The sequence below is a fragment of the Chiloscyllium punctatum genome, chromosome 16 (assembly GCF_047496795.1).
Source record: "Chiloscyllium punctatum isolate Juve2018m chromosome 16, sChiPun1.3, whole genome shotgun sequence".
Classification (NCBI taxonomy): Eukaryota; Metazoa; Chordata; class Chondrichthyes; order Orectolobiformes; family Hemiscylliidae; genus Chiloscyllium; species Chiloscyllium punctatum.
The window spans coordinates 21,173,019-21,193,652 of NC_092754.1; the positions used below are offsets into that span (position 1 = coordinate 21,173,019).

Sequence of the window (20,634 nt, forward strand, 5' to 3'; positions counted from 1 at the left end):
AAACAGCAGTAGTAGGCCGTCTGCCTCTCAGGCCTCCTCTGCCATTCAGTATAACCAGGGCTGATCATGGAACTCAGAAACTTGATACCGCTTTCTCCTCATAACCCTTGATCTCTTTAGCCTCAAGAACAAGATCTAACTCCTTCTTGAAAACATTCAATGGTTTGGCTCATGGGCTCATCATTCTCGGAGTGAAGGAATTTCTCCTCATTGAAGCATGAAAGAGCTCACCCCATATCCCTAAATCAGGGTCCTTGGATCAGGACACTCAGTAAGCAGGAACATCTTTCCTGAATTTTTCCTGTCTATTCCTGCTAGAATTATATAGGCTTCCAAGAGATTCCCCCTCCTTCTTCTAAACCCCACTGTGTACAGTCTTAACCAATCCAGTCTCTCTTCACGCACCAGTCCAGTAAACCTTTGTTACACTTCCTCCATAGCCAGAACATCTGTCCTCATAACAAGACAAAATTGCACATAATATTCCATCTGTGGTCTCAGCAAGGCCCTTGCAATGATATCCCTGCTCATGTACCTTAATCATCACACTATGAAGACCAATATAACATTTGCCTTCTTCACCAGCTGTTGCACACCATGCTTCCTTTGACAGTGGTGCACAAGGACACCCAGGGTCTTGTTGCATCTTCCCCTTTCCCAACCTATTGTATTCAGATAATAATCTTACTTTCCAATTTGCTACCAAACTGGATAACCTCACATTTATCCACATACTTGATGCATTTCCTCTCTTTCTCAAATTTTCTAAATCGCATTGAGCCATCTCTGCACCCTCCTCAGAGTTCACCCTTCCATTCAACTGCATCATCTGTAATCTTGGGAGATACTGTATTTAGTTCCCCCATCTACATAATTAATACCAATTGTGAATACCTTGGGTCCAAGCACTGATCCCTGGGATATCTAATTAGTCATTGCACTGCATTAAAAAAAATTTGTTTATTCCTACTGTCTCCTATCTGCCAATCAATTTGCTATCCATGTCAATACACTACTCCCAATCCCACGCACTTTAATTTTACATGCCAATCTCATTTGTGGAATCCTGTTGAAAGCCCTACAAAAGTCGAAGAAAATCATATCCACTGGCTCACCCCTATCAACTCTACTAGTTGATCCTTGAAATATTCCAGTAGATTTGTCAAGCCTCATTTCCCTTTCATAAATCCATGCTGACTCTGTCCAATCTGATTTCCTACTGACCGGTTATCTTTTTATGGACTCTAGCATTTTCCCCACCACTGATGTCAGGCTAACTGGTCTATAATTCTGTTTGCTCTCCACCTTCCTTTTTAAATAGTGGGGTTATATTAACTAACCCCCATAGGAACCGTTCCAGAATCTTGAAGGATGACTACCAATGAATGCATCCACTATTTCTAAGGCCACTTTCTTAACTAGATTATCAAGCCAATAAAACCTTAAGACACAGGAACAGAATTAGGCCATTCGATCCAGTGAATCAGCTCCCCCCGTTCAGTCATGGCTGATAGGTTTCTCAACCTCATTCTCCTGCCTGCTAGCTGTTACCTTTGGTCCAGTTAATAATCAAGAACTTATCTATCTCTGTCTTATGTACACTCAATGATTTGGTCTCCACAGTCCTCTGAAACAATGATTTCCACAGATTAACCATCTTCTGACTGAAGAAATTTCTCCTTTTCTTAGTTCTGAACATCCATCCCTTCACTGAGTCTGTCCAATGAATGGAAATACCTTTGCCACATCCACTCTATCCAGGCCTATCAGTATTCTGTAAGTTTCAATCAGATCCCCCTCATCCTTCTAAACTCAATCAAGTAAGAGACACAGAGTCCTCAACCACCCCTCATATGACCAGCCATTTATCACCAGGTTCATTCTTGTAAACCTCTTCTAGACCTCCTCCAGTGCCATCACATCCTTCCTTAGATACAGAACCCAAACTGCTCACAATATTCCAAATGCAGTCTGATCAGAGCCTATAAAACCTCAGTCATACATTTCTGCTCTTGTATTCTAGCCTTCTTGAAATGAACACTAACACTGCATTTGCCTTCCTAACTACCAACTGCGCCTATGTGTTAATTAACCTTAAAAGAATCCTGAACTAGGACAAGTCCTTTTGTACTTCAAATTTCTGAAACCTTTCTCTGTTCAGAAACTGGACTAAACCTCTATTCTTCCTCCTAAAGTGCATAACCTCACACTTTCCCACACTGCATTCTATCTCCAATTGTTTGCCCACTCTCCAGCCTATCCAAGTCCTTCTGCAGCTTCCCTGCTTCAACATTTATTTGCATCATCTGTAAACTTAGCAACAAAGCCCTCAGTTCCTTCATCCAAATCATTAACATACATAACATGAATAGTCCAAACTCTGACACCTGTGGAACTCCACTAGTTACTGGATGTCATCCTGAAAAAGACCCTTTATCCTCATCTCTGCCTTCTACCAGTTGCCAATCGCCTATCGATGCCAGTATCTTGTCCCTAACACCACAGGCTCTTATCTTATTTAGCAGCCTCCTGTGTGGCACATTGTCAAAGGCCTTCTGGAAATCCAATTAGATCACATCCACTGAATATCCTTGCACTAACCTGTTCATTACTTCCTCAAAGAATTCTAACAGATTTGTCAGGCATGACCTTGACAAAGCCTTGTTGACGCAGCCCTATTTTACCATGCACCGCCAAACATTCAGCAATCTCATCCTTAATAATGGACTCTGAAATCTTACCAACAATCAAGGTCAGTTAACCAGTCTATAGCTTTCTGCCTTCTGCCTCCTTCCATTCTTAAATAGAGGTGTTATATTTTCCTTACCTAGGACCCTCCCTGACTCCAGTGAATGCATAAAGATCACCACCAATGCCTCTACAATTTCCTCAGCTATCTTAAGAGTCATACCGCACAGGAACAGTCCCTTCAGTCCAACCAGTCCATGCCGAATATAATCCCAACTTAAACTGTGGCTACATGCCTTCTCCAGGCCCATATCCCTCCAAACTTTCCCAATTAATGAACATATCCAAATGTCTTTTAAATGTTGTAAGATTACCTGCATCCACCACTGCCTCAGTAAGTTCAGTCCACACACAAATCACTGTGTAAAACATTGGCCTTTCATCTTGATTAAATCTCTCTCTTCTTACCTCAAAAATGTGTCTCCTAGTCTTGAAATTCTCCATCCTAGGGAAAGGCTAACTACCATCAACTCTATCTTTACTCTCATTTTTTATAAACTTCTTTTAGGTCACCTCTCAATCTCCTATGTTCCAGTGAAAGAAGTCCCAGCCTAACCAGCCTTTCTTTATACCTCAAGCCTTCCACACTCGGCAACACCATAGTACATCTCTTGAATCCTCTCCACCTTGATAATTTCCTTCCTACAACTGGGTGACCAGAACTGGACACAGTACTCCAGAAAAAGCCTCACCAATGTCCTGTACAACCTCAACATGACTTCCCAAATCCTGCACTCAAAGGACTGAGAAATGAAGGCAAGCGTGCTAAATGCCTTTTTAATCACCCTGTCTATATGTGACACAAAATTCAAATAATTATGTGCCTGCATCCTTTGATCCCTCCGACTACAAAACCATCTAAGGCCCTGCCTATTAACTGTATAAGCCCTACCTTTATTTGTTGTACCAAAACACAATACCTCACATTTTATAGAATAGAACAGAATCCCTACAGTATGGAAACAGTCTCTTCAGCCCAGCAAGTCCACATCGACCCACTGAAGAGTGACCCACACAGACCATTCTCCTCCCTTATATTTATCCCTGAACTAATGCACCTAAACTACACATTCCTGAACACTATGGGCTATTTAGCACAGCCAATTCACCTAACCTGCACATCTTTGGACTATGGGAGGAAACTGAAGCACCTGGAGGAAACCCACATAGACACAGGGAGTATGTGCAAACTCCACATAGGCAATCGCCCGAGGCTGGAATTGAACCAGTGCCTGGCGTTGGGAGATAACAGTGCGAACCACTGAGCCACCGTGCTGCCCCATTTATCCAGATTGAACTCCATCTGCCATTTTTCAGCCCATTGACCCATTTGATCAAGATCCCTTTGTAACCTTAGAAAACCTTCTTCACTTTCTGTTATGACTTTGGTGTCGTCCACAAACTTACTAACCATGCTTTTTATAATCTCATCTAAATCATTTGTACAAACGGCAAACACCTTTCAGAACTCTGGGGTTCAGTCCATCTGGTCTGGACAGTTTAGTCACCTTCAGACCTTTCATCTTCGTGATAGCCACTACACTCACCACTGTCCCTTGACTGTCTTGAAGTTCTGGTAAGCTGTAGGTGTCATCCTCTGTGAAAACTGATGCAAAGTATCTATCCAACTCCTCTGCCATTTCTTTGTTATGAATTACTACTTCTCCAGCAGTCCAGCTTCCCTCTCTTACCTTTTAAGATATCTAAAAAACCTCTTGCAATCTTGCAATCACCAAATCCAGAATCGCCTGTTCCCTAGTGAGCTGTACCACAAGCTGCTCAAATAAATCATAGAGTCATAGAGATGTACAGCATGGAAACAGATCCTTCGGTCCAACCCGTCCATGCCGACCAGACATTCCAACCCAATCTAGTCCCACCTGCCAGCACCCGGCCCATATCCCTCCAAAGCCTTCCTATTCATATACCCATCCAAATGTCTCTTAAATGTTGCAATTGTATCAGTCTCCTCCACTTCCTCTGGCAGCTCATTCCATACCCATACCACCCTCTGCGTGAAAAAGTTGCCCCTTAGGTCTCTTTTATATCTTTCTCCTCTCACCCTAAACCTATGCCCTCTAGTTCTGGACTCCCTGACCCCAGGGAAAAGACTTTGCCTATTTATCCTATCCATGCCCTTCATAATTTTGTAAACCTCTATAAGGTCACCCCTCAGCCTCCGATGCTTCAGGGAAAACAGCCTCAGCCTGTTCAGCCTCTCCCTACAGCTCAAATCCTCCAACCCTGGCAACATCCTTGAGAATCTTTTCTGAACCCTTTCAAGTTTCACAACATCTTTCACAACAATAGGAGGGAGACCAAAATTGCACGCAATATTCCAATAGTGGCCCAACCAATGTCTTGTACAGCCACAACATAACCTCCCAACTCCTGTACTCAATACTCTGACCAATAAAGGACAGCATACCAAACGCCTTCTTCACTATCCTACCTACCTGCGACTCCACTTTCAAGGAGCTATGAACCTGCACTCCAAGGTCTCTTTGATCAGCAACACTCCCAAGGACCTTACCATTAAGTGTATAAGTCCTGCTAAGATTTACTTTCCCAAAATGCAGCACCTCGCATTTATCTGAATTAAACTCCATCTGCCACTTCTCAGTCCATTGGCCCATCTGGTCCAGATCCTGTTGTAATCTGAGGTAACCCTCTTCACTGTCCACTACACCTCCAATGTTGGTGTCATCTGCAAACTTACTAACTGTACCTCGTATGCTCGCATCCAAATCATTTATGTAAATGACAAAAAGTAGAGGACCCAGCACCGATCCTTGTGCCACTCAACTGGTCACAGGCCTCCACTCTGAAGAACAAACCTCCACCACCACCCTCTGTCTTTTACCTTTGAGCCAGTTCTGTATCCAAATCTTGTAGACATTTCACAAATTCCTTTTCTTGAGATCTGCTACAAACCCGACTTTCCCAGGACACATATATTGAAGACCCCATGATTACACACCATTTCTTTCTCCTGAATTATTTTCTTCCCCACAGCCTGACGACTGCTTTGAGACCTGTGCATAACTCCCAGTAGGGTATTGTTTCCTTTGCGATTCCTCAACTCTACCCACTACCCACACTGATTCTATGCCTTATAGTCTATTTCACTTCTTGCTATCCATTCAATTTCACTTCTTACTAACACAGCAACCCCATCCCGTCTACCCATCTGTAAGTCCTTTCAACAAGGTGTTTTAATTCCAGCCCTGATCTCCATACAGAAATTTGATACCCACCACAACATACCTGCTAATTTCAATCTGCACTGTAATCTCATTTACCTTGTTTCATATACTGCGAGCAGTTAATTACAACACTCTCAGTCCTAGGCCCTCGAGATCAGCCTTTGATCCCATCAATTCCCCAGCACCATTTCCCAACTGGTAGTGATCTTCTTCAGTTCCTTGCTCTCACCAGATCCTGTGTTCCCCAAGATTTATAGGACATCATTTGTGTCCTCCTTTGTGAAAATAGAGCCAAAATTTAATTGGTCTTTAATTGTATTTAACTAATCTGGCTTCCCTTTGTTCCACATTATAACTTCCTGTTGCTGACTGTGGGGGACCGACATTTAATTTAGTTAATCTGTTTCTCTTCATATATCTACAGAAGTTTGTCTGTTCCCCACAAGTTTACTCTTGTATCTATTTTCTGCCTCTTAATCAACTTGTCTTCCTTTGCTAAAGTCTAAACTGCTCCAAATCACAGGTCTGCTGTTTTTTTTAGCCAAATGGGATGCCCATTCCTTGCATTTAATACTCTAATTTCCCTTGTTAACCAGAGTCAAGTCAACTTGTCAGTTTTATTTTGTGTCAAACATGAATGAACAATTGCTACAGTTTCTCCACGCACACTTTAAAATGTTTACCATTGCCTATCCACCATCATTCCTTTACAAAATATACCCCAGTTTGTCCTAGCCAGCTCACCCCTCATATCAATGTATTTTCTTTTATTTAGGGTCAGGACCTTAGTCTCAGAATCAACTACATCACTTCATTTTATTGAAGAATTTTATCATACCACGGTCTTTCTTCCCCAAGAGACCTTGCACAACTGCATTTCCAATTATTCCTTTCTGAATACACAGTCTTGCATGACCTGTTCTCTAATTGGTTCCTCAATTTATTGAGACAATGAGGATTGCAGACACTGGAGAGTCAGAGTAGTAGCGAGTTTTGAGAAGATTTGTAGCTCAGGTTGAGGATCTGTATATAGGTTTGCTCGCTGAGCTGGAAGGTTCATTTCCAGACGTTTCGTCACCCTACTAGGTAACATCTTCAGTGGGCCTCCAGGCGAAGCATTGTACTTGATTCCTGCTTTCTATTTATATGTTTGGGTTTCTTTGAGTTGGTGATGTCATTTCCTGTGGTGATGTCATTTCCCGTGGTCATGTCATGTCCTGTTCTTTTTTCCCCAGGGGGTGGTAGATAGGGGTCTAACTCAATATTTTTGTTGATAGAGTTCCAGTTGGAATGCCATGCTTCTAGGAATTCTCATGCGTGTGTCTGTTTGGCTTGTCCTAAGATGGATGTGTTGTCCCAGTCGAACTGGTGTCCTTCCTTATCTATAGGTAAGAATACTAGTGAGAGAGGGTCATGTCATTTTGTGGCGAGTTGATGTTCATGTATCCTGGTGGCTAGTTTTCTGCCTGTTTGTCCAATGTAGTGTTTGTTACAGTACTTGCATTATATTTTGTAAATGACATTAGTTTTGCTTGTTGCCTGTATAGGGTCTTTCAAGTTCATTAGCTGCTGTTTTAGTGTGTTGGTGGGTTTGTGGGCTACCATGATGCCAAGGGGTCTGAGTAGTCTGGCAGTCATTTCCTCTCTCACTAGTATCCTTACATACAGATAAGGAAGGACTGGGACAACATATCCATCTTAGGACAAGCCAAACAGAGGCACACACGAGAATTCCTAGAAGCATGGTATTCCAACCGGAACTCTATCAACAAACACATCGAGTTAGACCCCATCTACCACCCCCTGAGAAAAAGAATAGGAAATGACATCACCACAGGAAATGACATCACCAACTCAAAGAAATCCAAACATATAAATAAAAAGCAGGAATCATGCACAATGCTTTGCCTGGAGGCCCACTGAAGATGTTACCTAGTAGGGTGACAAAACGTCTGGAAATGAACCTTCCAGCTCAGCGAGCAAACCTACATCCAGTCAGAGTAGTGTGATACTGGAAAAAGTACAGCAAGTCACGCAGCATCTGAGGAGCAGGAAAATCGACATTTCAAACATTTTTCATGGCTATACTCTATCTACTCAATTTATTGATCCAGAAATCCATCCATATACACTCCAGGAATTCCTATTCTGTGGTATTGTTACAGATTTGATTTGACCAATCTATATGCAGATTAAAGTTGCCTATTTTCACAAGTGTACCTTTACAGCCTGCACCTCTAGTTTCCTGTTTAATGCCTTACCATCACCACTACAGCTGGGAGGTTTACATACAGTTTCTATCAGTTTTCTGCCATCAGTGTTGGACTCCAGTGAATGGTGGTTATCTGCAGCACCTGGGTACACTATAAAAAGAGGTTGTGTGGAGGGGAACAGAGATTTACTGTAAGCAAAGGGAATAAATGCAATAGGAACTAAGGGAGGGGAATGAACAGTAAACAATTTTGGTCCATACCAGTACCAATGACATATGTCAAAGGAATACAATCCTGCAGTCAGAATTCAGGGAGCAAGTCAGGAATTTAGCAGGCAGGACTACAAAAGTAGCAAGCTTCAGATTATGGAAATAATGTTAAGCTTATGCAAAACCCAGGTTCAGCCTCAAGGGAACCACATTTCAAGTATAATACTAATGCATTATAGAGTACGTGGAAAAGACTCATGAAAATGGTCCCAGGAATGAAGAGCTTCAGTTACAGAGAAAGATTGGAGAAGTTGTGATTACTTTACTTGAAGACAAGGTTGAAAGAAGCTTCAATGGAGATATTCAAAATCATGTGGGGCCTGGATAGAGTAGATAAGAAAACTGCATTAATGGAAGGATCCAATACCAAATTAAAGGCAGCTGCCAAATAAAAGGCGAGACAACATAAGAATAAGCTTGATCATGCAGCAAATTTTTGAGATCTGGAATTCAGTGTCTGAAAGAAGGGTGGGGCGAGTAAAATGGGGACATTCAAGAGGGAATTGGATTACTATCTGAAAAGGGAAATGTTCAGAGCTACTTGGGGAAAGCTGGACAATGGGTCCAAGTGAAACTGTTCAAACAGCCAGTACTGCCATAAAGGGCCAAATGGCCACCTTCTGTGCTACAACCAATCTACAACTCTATCTTATGGACCAACCTATTGTGACTCACCCTCCTGGTGGAAGAGTTGAAGAATGGCAGTCTCTTGGGGATTGAAGAAGAGTGTGGCCATGTCATTGTAGGTTTGGTTAGGACAGAAAAAGGTCTTGATGCTGGAATTTACAGTTCGCTCAGAAAGCTGTGGGGAAGAAAGCAAAACATAATAAAACAACTGCTGTGTCAAGATTAAAGGTATAAGATTAGAACTGCAGCTCTTGAACTTGAACCAACAGCCCAACCCTGTCAGATATCCATTTATAACAGTGTTTCACTCATACAGTGAAATGAGACAAAGTCTCTAATTTCTGGGGATGGCTGGAAAAAGCCAATCTCATACCCTCACAATGACGCATAGCAAAGCATTTAAAGGGAAAGTAGATGTAAAGCTTTCTGAATTTAGACCACATATAACACATCTGAAAGTCTCAAAATAGAGCAAAGGAATTTAATCGGTAACAGGATTTATCGTGACAAAACTGAAAAGATGCCAAATTTTTAATTTCTAAAATTGAACAAAATGTTCAATGCTCAAAGTTTCAAAACATTTATGGAGATTATGAAAACCTGAGTGACACACTCACCTGTAGTGTTGTGTTGTTGCTATGTGGTTGCAAAGGGATGTCACGACATTCTCCTAGAGTCATGGAGGCTACAAATACGACCATTGTTGTCACCATAGCAACCAGCAGACTCTCCAGAATCCTGAGGTCAGGGAGATAGACAGGAGTAAATCTTTAAATATTTCAATTTAAATAGAAGATGAATGAACACGATGAGTCACACTCTTGCTAACACGTTACACCCAAAAATTGAGGCATATGCATCACTGAACTGAATGAGGGGTGATATCCAGGAAATAATAGCTACACCCAATTTCCAGAGAAGGATGCACTAAGGTTGACCTTAGACAGAAGTAGTTTGAGGACTGCTATTGCAATCTTGAGATAAAGGTGGGATGGCAGTGAATAAAAATCAGTCAAAACTTCCAGTGATGCAAGCTGGAGGAGTCAGTTTAAACTTTTGTTGAGGCCAGGATTGAAATCAGCTGCAATGTCTCATGTTGGATAACCTGCTGATCATCAGTGAAGCACTCAGAGGCAAAGATAGTTAAAATGACCTATGGAACGGTACTTCTGCAAGTATTAGCACAGTGAGGAGGGCAAGAAATGTAGGCTAGTAAGCTTAGAAAAATTGGGATGAGGTATAAAGTTTAAAATGTGAATATGGTGAGATTGAGATGTTTTCTAAGTCGTCTTTACTTACCGGACAAACTTGGCCTTGGGATGCACATTGCGCATGCGATACTTTGCAAGCCTCCTATTCAGACAATTAAACATTGCTCCCAAGAGTCCACCAATCACACCCATTATGATGAAGAAGGCCAGGTCCACTGCTGTCCACAAATGACACTTCTTGTCTCCATCTGCACACTAATATACAATGCCATCAGCAACCATTTGAGCACAAGCTGGAACCAATAGAATGAAACACGCAGACCCCACCTGAGAGTTCATGAGGGCACTAAACAGCTGGCCTACTCTCGGATTTATCAAGCAACCAAGTGTCAGTGCAGGACACGTTCATCAGAAGTATGCATGGGGCAACACAGAGGATATACAAACATTCTGGTCATGGGTCAGAGGGTTCAGGCACTCTTTTGACAGAGATCCCAACAAAGAGATTTTCCCCCTTTTCAGAGAGGGTACCTGAAAGTGATTTGGCACCCTGATTGTGCAGCACTCCTTCGGCCCTCCACTGGAGTGACAGCCTCCAAGTCTCTGGAATAGTACTCGAACCCACAACTTTCTGACTCACATGCAGATCGCTATCCATAAGATTTACATTTTCAAACAATAAGAAAAGTTATTTATAACTTTGGTGAAATGGAACTGTAATTAATGAACCAAGGATAATTCAAAACAAAAATACCTAACTCATTGTGTCAGTCCAAGGAAACTGATATCAGGTGTGGTTCAGTTGGTAGCACTCTTGCCCGACTGAGGTGGTTGTGGACTCAACTCTTACTATAGAGACTTCAGCACAAATATCTCGGCTGGCACTCCAGTTCAACCCAAAGGAGGTAATGTTCTTGCACTGGAATAGTTACTGAGATCCCATAGAACTTCTCAGGTGAACATAAAAGATCCCATTGTATTATTTTGGAGAAGGAATGGTATCTTGTGTGCCCTGGCCAATACTTATCCCTCAACATCATTAAAAAAAATTATCTGGTCATAATTACAATTACAATTTTCGGGTTCTTGTTCTGTGCAAATTTACTGCTGAATTTCGTTCATCACAACAATGACCACACCTTAAAAGTACTTACTTGGTTAGAAGACACTTAAGGTCACTCCATAGATGAGTGTACAAATAAATGCAAACATTGGTCAACAATGTTTAGCTCTCCCTGTGAACATTAAATTTTTGTGAAATTTCTCCAGGCTACATATTTTCAAAACTATTTGCATAAAGGGCTTTCAGATGGGGTTGTGAAGGACATTACAGAAAGCAGCAACAAATCCACAGAATACCTTGAACTCGCCAAAGTTGAGCAATCCAGGTAGCTGGAAAGAACCCCAGCTCCCATAATGGATACCTGAGCGGAAGAGGTTCAGTGTGAATGCAGCAGACATTGAGCAGAAGAGCTGGAAAAGAGCAGAAAACACAATCAAAGGACAGAACTGCACACCCACACTGAACCACCCAACCCAGCCACATCTGGCAAAACCAACCACCACACCAATTCCACCGCAGATTCTGCAGTCAAACAATTGCATACCAAATACCAAACCCCAACCAGACTACTGCACTGTCCATACCTGGCTCCAACCCAGCCAAATACCAGTACACGAAGAAAACAGCCTCAGTCAGACAAAATATTGCACTGGCTCAAAAAACAGATGGTTTCCCTCAATACTGGCAGTTAATTGGTCACACTCACCACTTTCCATGTTAGCGCTTGGTTCCAGAATGAGGACCCTTCCTCCAAACTGAACAATGTCCCTCCGATTGGAGCCCCGAATGCTGCTGCAACACCTGCTGCTGCGCCTGCTGACACAAAGTCGCGCTTGTCCCTGTGGATGCCAACAGAGCCTTTCAGACACAGCATCATAAAATTCCACTGTGAAAACCAACACAGAGACTCAACAGCTGAAATAAAACACATTGACTTTTTCTCCAAGGTTTTCTCAAAATAAGCACCTAGCAACAGGAAAAAATCTGACTGCACATTGAACATTCAGATACAAAGTGGGGGGGGGGGGGGGATTTAAACACTTACATTATCAGATAGAAATCAATCAATCTACAACTCAGACATTTCCAGTTTTTATCAGAGACAAGTTGGTGGGGTTACTCCAGAGGTGGACTCAACATTTTGATATTTTAATGAGCTTACGTGTCTGAGGTTTGATAGCAGTCTTCAATTTAATAGCTGCAAGTTATTTCCCAGGGATCAGGAATCCCAACAGCTAAAGGGAGGGAAAATCAGCTGGATCCAACAGCAAGTACTTTCCCAGGGCAGCCAGTGAGCCAGCAAAAGCTTGCTCCACTCCCCGATCACCTGATGTCCCATGGTAACATATTAACATCAGAATACAAAATTAAACTTTCACTCCACCATCTTTTTGGCAATTTGTTCTCAAACACCTGTCATTGATATGCCAGAGACTAAGCCCTTCTCTTTTACCCAACTGAGGCGCTGGCTTCATTCATCCCTTCAAAAGAGTTCACTGCAGGGATGTGATGATGATTTGTTAAGAAACAAAACTACCTCCACAAACACCATTTTCATTTTGGCTTTTCAACAGAATGGAAGAAAGTGAGGGACTGCAGATGTTGGAGATCATGACTCAAGAATGTGATGCTGGAAAAGCACAGGTCAGGAAGCATCAGAGGGGCAGAAGAGTCGACGTTTCGGGCATAAGCCCTTCATCAGGACCCTTCATTCGTGATGAAGGGCTTATGCCTGAAACACTGACCTGCTGTGCTTTTCTAGCACCACACTACTTTTTTAAGTGTCAGCTCTCCTGTGCCGACCATGGTTGCATCCTGCATTCTCAATTAGACTGCACAGATTTCACAGCAGAATTAACCCTATTTCACTGAACATCACTAAAGCTCCCTACAGACGTGAAATTACACTGTGAAGTGATTTTTAAATGACTGCAGCCTCAATGTGTATGGCAACATGCAGCAGATAGTTTTGTGACTCTACCAGTTTAAAATGACAGAAGTTGGTTATATTTCAGGAAAACCCAGGAGGTGCAGTTCACAAATGATTCCTACCTGTCACTGCGGAAATACGGGAAGTTGAACTGGATCTTGTGGAAAGTGATGCTTTGGAACTATTCCAGAGAAAGCAAGAAAGCAAAGCAAGCATTAGACAAAAACCAAAACACTGCAAAATGCAAAAGATCATTCCACCTCATACTCAACTTTCACTCCTGCTCCACTCCACGTCGTCCACATCACTAAATAAAGTCATACAGCACAGGAACAGACCCTTAAGCCCAACTTATCCATGCCAGTCAGGTTTCCTAAACTGAACTAGCCCCATTTGCCTGTGTTTGGCCCATATCCCTCTAAACCCTTCCTATCCATGTATCTGTCCAAACATCTTTTAAATGTTGTAATTGTACCCAATTCTACCACTTCTTCTGACAGATCATTCCATGTATGCACCATCCTTTGTGTGAAAAAATTGACCCTCAGGTCCCTTGTAAATCTTTTGCCTCTCACCTTAAACTTATGTTGTCTAGTTTTGAAGTCTCCTACTTTAAGGAAGAAATCTTGCCTATTCACTTTATCTATGCCCTTCATGATTTTATGAACTTCTATTAGGTCATGCTTCAGTCTCTTACGTTGCAGGGAACAAAAAGTCCCAGCCTATTCTTATAACTCAAACCTTCCAGTCTCGATAACATCCTTCCTATAGCAGGGTGACCAACATTCTCACACTTATCTGACCCCATCCAGCTCCCTCCACACATCCACTCCAACACACTCTACAACCCATTTTCATTCTACAACCTACATTACATACCTTGCCCTCCAGTCCATACACCACGACCTATGTACAGGCCATCCTGTCTGGTCTCAAACACATCTATAAATCAGCCCTGCTACATATACACGACCCTGCCCCACAATCTACCATAGACAAGCAGGAGGCTGGAAGAACACAGCAAGCCCGGCAACATCAGGTGGCAGAGAGATCAATGTTTCTGGTGTATCCTTCTTCTCTAACCACAAACCACACCAGCCAAAAATCCTGTCATGTCCCAAAAACCCAGTAGCTCCTAAAAGTTCTCACTGATTTATTTGATTTTTTGCTTGCCTATGACAAAATCATCAGCCTGAAAGATTTAATCTTTTACTTCAGTTAAGCAATACCACAAATTAAGCACTATTATAAACAACACTGACTTTTTCAGGACACCACAATATGAAGATTCACAAACTCTAGAAAAATGAGCCCAAGAACATTGTGAATTTCAAAGAGCATTCCATAATAGCTCAGGACTCCAGTAGAACTGAATCCCTTTGAACTACATGGTTGCTGGCACTCTGAAAAAAAGGCTGGCCTAACAACAGATTTAAGAGCATTAACTGACTTAAAGACAGAAACAAGGAAGACATTCATCTCATTTCCTAACGCATCCTACTGTTATAGGTTATTTGATGATGTGTTGCTGAGAACAACTCAATAAAGGAGTAGGTTAGCCACGATCAGTTAGCTGAGCACAAAGCTGGCTCAGCACCACACTGAACAAGTTACTCAAGCAAACGAGAACCATGACAATTTCCAACTAAGATCGAGTAATTTCAGGATAACATCTGGGAATATCTTCAAAGTGAGAAACTGGAGGAGTGGTAGGACTTTGGTTCGGGATGGGTGAGTGAAGAAAGACCAAATTGGGTTTTATCTTGTTTGATTGTAAAATCTCATTTGGAGGATGAAGGGCAACAGTAGGTAATGTAACTCTCCATTAATCAAATTTCCATACTTTAGCAACTGAACAAAAAGTCAGCAAAAATAACCAATGTGGAGACACAACTGACAAAGTGACACATCTGAAACACTAATCACTCACCTGAGGCAGACCTGCTCCCACCACTGCTCCACTGTGAATCATTGGACCTTCCTTTCCCACAAATAATCCTAGAAACAAAACGTGCATCAGACTTTGCCTGGAACAGCCAAACAGGAGCAGTACAGCACTCAACGGATAAATTCTGCCCGATGGTGAGGAAAAGACCGTACACCACTAAAGTGAATCAGCTGAAATTACAAAAGGACTGGATGGCCCTCTCAAAATCATAAAATCTAAGAAATATTGCGTCAGTTCTCAACAATTAGAACTCCGCGTCTGCACAAACTTCTAGGTCTGATAAAGCTGTTGTATATAAACATGTATCAGTTTTCCCCACAAGGAAGGCATTAAGCAGTATAGTGGCACAATATTTTCTGAACACCAAAATGTACCTCAGGTTGAAAATAGTTCCCAATTCAGTTCATAGAACACGTAATGCACAACTCAGTCAAGGGAACCATCATGGGACTGTAATTGAGCTATGCAGCAGTTTAAGGCAGCTGCTCACCACCAACTTCTCAAGGCAATCAAGGACAGGCATTAAAGGCTAGCCTTCTGTGACACATTCACCCCAGGAATGAATATATAAAGCAAAAAATGCAAAACTCTATTCAAACTTATTGACTCACTTTGTGATTCTCTCATCATTTGTATACATTTGTCATTAAAATGAAGCCGATACCTTCATGGACACTGCAAAGAATGGGCAAAAATAGATGGACCATCAACAGTGGGACAGGGTACAACCAAACAGTGCAAGACAGCACCAACTATGCCTTGTTCCATAGTAGCTGGGCAAAGAAACCAAAAGTACATGTATCGTAATTTACTAAGTAACTAGTAGCCCCTGTAGAGTTTCACACTTGTAGCATCCTTTGTTAAGAGTCTGAGTTCCATTAGCATCAAATTAAGGAGGAGGAGGAAGAAGAATGGATAGCCATTAGCACAGCAGTCTGAACATTATGAAGGTTGTGGATGTCACTCAGGCAAAACAGAAGCATGTCAGATCCACTAGACCACAATGGGAATAAAAGGTCTTTTCGTTCTGTTAAAAGGTTCCACCCAAAATGTCAAGCTGTCCTTCTCAGATTCTGATCCAATTGATATACATTTTTCGTACTGTTAAATGTTGAGTGATGCTTCTGAACAGGAGGTTAAGCATCTTTTCCTGAACATGCAACTAACATAGGAAAAAAACCTCAAGTCACCCCTTACCTCCAGCCACACAGAACAACACGCCTACTGCTTTACAGACCAGGGTCCGTAGCCTCACAATTCCAGGGATCTTTACCCCATTTAGATAACATTTGATTTCAGGAATTCCTGATCCAGCTGCAACTGGCTGAAACAAAAAGATATTTTTCAAAACATGATACTGTTCCCCAACCCTGGCAGAACATAGACCATTGACAATGATAACAACCAGCCTGACCCCTGTCAAAGAAAATATCAAATTCCATTTTTGCTTTCAGCAAGATAGTGAAAGCACTGCCTCATTCTCCAGAGATTCAACAGTGAGCACAAGGCGTTGTACACCATTACTGCCTTAATAGTTGCTATTTTTCATTTAAAACACAAGTCAAATTTGATGTAACACACTTGCGTTCTTACCTCAATCAAGACAAATAGACTGGCCAGGAAAACAAAACCCATGTTGAACGCAAGAATCTCAAGGAGGGAGAGTGCGAGACATCCCCTCTCACTGCAATCCTCCACCGCTTCAAGAGGTGAAATTAGGGAAAATATGCAGCAAAGATAACAATCAAAAAATCATCAAGGTCACAGCTGCCATCACGCTCCTGACTTGTACCTTTTGGTAGGTGGTAGACATTTTGGGCAGTCAGAAAATAAGCCAATTTTGTGGCTTGGTGTCATGTTTAGATTTATAATGTCTCTTTGAAACACTGAGTAATCTTATTATGTTTCAGGTACAAAGCAAATGTAAATTGAGATTATGTATCTTCTAGTAACAATCCAAACAGTTTTACAAGGGCTCTCTGATGTCACACTTGGACAAATGCAACCTTGATGACAAACATCTCAACTTTTGCTCTTTTGTCCACATTTGGAGGTTGAGAACAGAGTTGTCAGGATAGAGTATAATCTGGGCATCAACAAGAATGTTACTCATAACTAACTGCCATCTGATAGCACTCTTTCACTTTGCTGCTGGCAATTGAGAATAGGGTGATAGGACAGTAATTTGACAGAATAGATTTGTCCTTCTTTTTATAAATAAGACATATTAGGGTGACTTTCTAAATCATTGCTCAGACGCCAGTAGAAAGTGTGATCGGAACTGTCTCTGGATTGGATTCCAGCCTGTTACAACTTGTTTGTCAGTCAATCTACATTCACATACATCGACACTTACCTTCTGTCATTTTCTAACATTACCACATTTCAAAGGATACATTTTCCAATGATTTGGTATTTAAGGTCTGAGAAGAGATGAACAAAGTAATCGATGAACAGTCCAACCTGAAAAAAGCAGAGTCAAACAATCAAATAACAATTAGTGTAATCTAATCATAAGTGGAGTCTGCCTGTTTATTAGCTGCATCTGAACACCCTTAAGTTCTTGACCCACCAAGCTGTTTTTTTCCCTCAGTTCCTACAGGAGTCAGAATACCATGCTTTCATGTCTCGGCAGAATACATGATCACAAAATCTAGGCTACAACTGCGGTTCCAAGGAAATGCAGCATATTTGGGGGTACTCTCTTCCAAATAAGGTAAATTCCAAGAAAATACTGAAAATTTCAGTAAATTGCGCAGATTCTACCTTAACCAACATAAGAACACAAATTAATTGGTTATTTATCTTAATTATTTATGGAATCTTGCTGGGAGTTGTCATATTCATCTGTACTTCAAAATAATTGAACATATGAAACACTAACATTTCCTAAAATTTGACAGGCATAAGGTGTCTATAAATGCACATTCCTTGTCAATATCATTTGACCCGCCATAAGCCAGCCACATTACCCAGAAAGCCAGGTTCAACATGGAGGTTACACGGTCCATCACACTGCATAGAATATAAATACAAACAATGGGAATACATTTAAACACTACAACTCAGATCATCTGCCAGATCTGTGTCTTAATTACTCATTAAAATGATCGAACTGGGTCCATGAGTGAACTCAAAGGAAGTCCAATTTTTATTTTATTCACTCTTGGGCCATGGATGTTGCTAGCTGGCTATCATTTATTGTCCATCCCTAGTTGCCCCTCAGAAGGTGGTAGTGACCTATCTTCTTAAACAGCTGTAGTCCACGTGCTGTAGGTTAGCTCACAATGCCCTTAGGACAGGAATTCGCTGACTTTTGACCCAACAACAATGAAGGAACATTGATATATTTCCAGGATGGTGAGTGACTTGGAGGGGAACTTGTTATTTGGTGGTATTCCCATGTATCTCCTGCCCTTGTCCTTCTAGTTGGGAGTGATCAAGTGTTTCAAAGGTGCTGTCTAAGGCAAGAGTTGAGTATTCCATCATACGCCTAATTTGTGCCTTGTAGATGGTGGTCAGGTTATGGGAGTCAGCAGGTGGATTCAGTGATGGTAACACCACTGAATGTCAAGGATGATGGTTAGATTGTCTCCAATTGGAGATGATCATTGCCTGGCATGTGAGGTGCAAATGTTTCTTGCCACTTGTCAGCCCAAGCCTGGATACTGTCCAGTTCATGTTGCACTTGAACATGGATTGCTTCAGTGTCATCAATGGAGCTGAACATTGCACAACCATCAGCAAACATACTCACTTCTGACCTTATGATGGAAGGAAGATCATTGATAAGCAGCTGAAAATGTTGAGGCCAATTTCTGCAGAATTCCTGGATGTCAGTCATCTCAGTTCCAACAAACACAACCACCTTGTGTGCGAGGAATAACCAACCAGCAGAGACTTTGCTCCCTGATACGCAGTTTTGCTCGGGCTCCTTGATGGCATACTGAGTCAAATGCAGCATGTACATCAAGGGCTGTCACTCTCACCTCACCTCTGGATTTCAGCTCGTTAGTCCATGTTTGAACCAAGGCTATAATAAGGTCAGGAGCTAGTGGCTCTGGTGCAACCCAAACTGAGCGTCATTGAGTAGGTTATTGCTGAGCAAGTGCTTCATGATACCACTGTTTATGACACCTTTCATCATTTTACTGATAATTGAGAGTAGACTATTGTGGTGGTTACAGGCCAGCTCGGATTTGCCCTGCTGTGTCCACGACATACATGGGCAATTTTCCACATTGTCAGATAGATGCCAGTGTTGTAATTATACTGGAATAGCTTGGCCTGGGGAATAGCAAATTCTGGAGCACCACGTACTGTTGCCAGAAAGTTGTCAGGAGGCATAGCAGTGCCTCTAGCCATTTCTTAGTATCACATGGAGTGAATCAAATTGGCTGAAGACTGATATCTCCAATGCTGGGGATCACTGGAGGAGGCTGAGATGGATCATCCACTCAGCATTTCTGGCTGAAGATTGCTGTGATGTGTTTGGCGCTTCCATCATCGAGGATGGGGATATTCGTGGAGCTTCCTACTTCAGTGAGTCATTTAATTGTCCGCCACCATGTAGGACTGGATATGGCAGAGCTTAGGATTATGGGATCACTTAGCTCTGTCACTTGCTGATATGCTATTTGGGATGCAAGTAGTCCTGTTGGGTACCTTCACCAGTTGACACCTCATTTTTAGGTGTACCTGGTGCTGTTCCTTGCATGCCCTCCTGCACTCTCCACTGAACCAGGGTTAATCCCCTGGCTTTGATATTTGAATGGGGCATATGCCAGGCTGAGATTGCAGACTGTGCTGGAATACTATTCTACTGCTATTGATAGCCCACAGTACCTTAAGTATGCCTAGTCTTGAGCTGCTACATCTGCTTAAAGATGGCCCCATTTAATACAGCGATAATGCCACACAACACGATGGAGTGTATTCACAACGTGAAAGTGGAACTTCATCTGCAACAAGGACTGTACTGTAGTTACTCTTACCAACACTTAGAATCATAGAATCCCTACAGTGTGCAAGCAGGCCATTCGGCCCATCGAGTCCACACTGACCCTCTGATGATTATCCCACCCAGATCCACACCCCTATCCGTGCTCTGTAATCTTGCATTTCATGTGGCTAATTCACCTAGCCTGTACATCCCTGGACACTATGGGCAATTTAGCACAGTCATGATCAGATGCATCTGCAGCTAGCAGCTTGGTAAGGATGAGGACAAATATATTTTTCTCACTCTTTTATTCTCTCACCAACTGGTGCAGACCCTGTCTAGCATTTGTATCCTTTTGGTCCTGACCAGCTGTATCAGTAGTGCTGTTGCCAAGCCACTCTGGGAGATGAACAATGAAATCCCTCATCCTGGGTGTATCTTGCACCCTTGCCTCCCAAGTGTTGTTCAACATGGAGG

At 42.1% G+C, this 20,634-nt stretch overlaps 1 protein-coding gene across 3 annotated transcripts in view; it reads right to left on the reverse strand.

Annotated features, from left to right (window-relative positions):
* clcn6 (chloride channel 6) overlaps positions 1 to 20,634 on the reverse strand; it is a 216,841-nt gene that overhangs the window by 165,212 nt on the left and 30,995 nt on the right. For all 3 annotated transcript variants that reach the window (XR_011962701.1, XM_072586435.1, XM_072586434.1), the window contains exons 5-14: positions 17,612 to 17,678; positions 16,809 to 16,915; positions 16,413 to 16,539; positions 15,198 to 15,265; positions 13,390 to 13,448; positions 12,044 to 12,176; positions 11,634 to 11,747; positions 10,363 to 10,529; positions 9,681 to 9,801; positions 9,112 to 9,238 (exon numbers count right to left, since the gene is read on the reverse strand). Coding sequence is in view for 2 of the 3 variants with exons in the window: in XM_072586435.1 (XP_072442536.1) it covers positions 9,112 to 9,238; positions 9,681 to 9,801; positions 10,363 to 10,529; positions 11,634 to 11,747; positions 12,044 to 12,176; positions 13,390 to 13,448; positions 15,198 to 15,265; positions 16,413 to 16,539; positions 16,809 to 16,915; positions 17,612 to 17,678 (1,090 nt within the window). In the remaining variant the exon portion in view is untranslated. The remainder of the gene's footprint in view (positions 1 to 9,111; positions 9,239 to 9,680; positions 9,802 to 10,362; positions 10,530 to 11,633; positions 11,748 to 12,043; positions 12,177 to 13,389; positions 13,449 to 15,197; positions 15,266 to 16,412; positions 16,540 to 16,808; positions 16,916 to 17,611; positions 17,679 to 20,634) is intronic.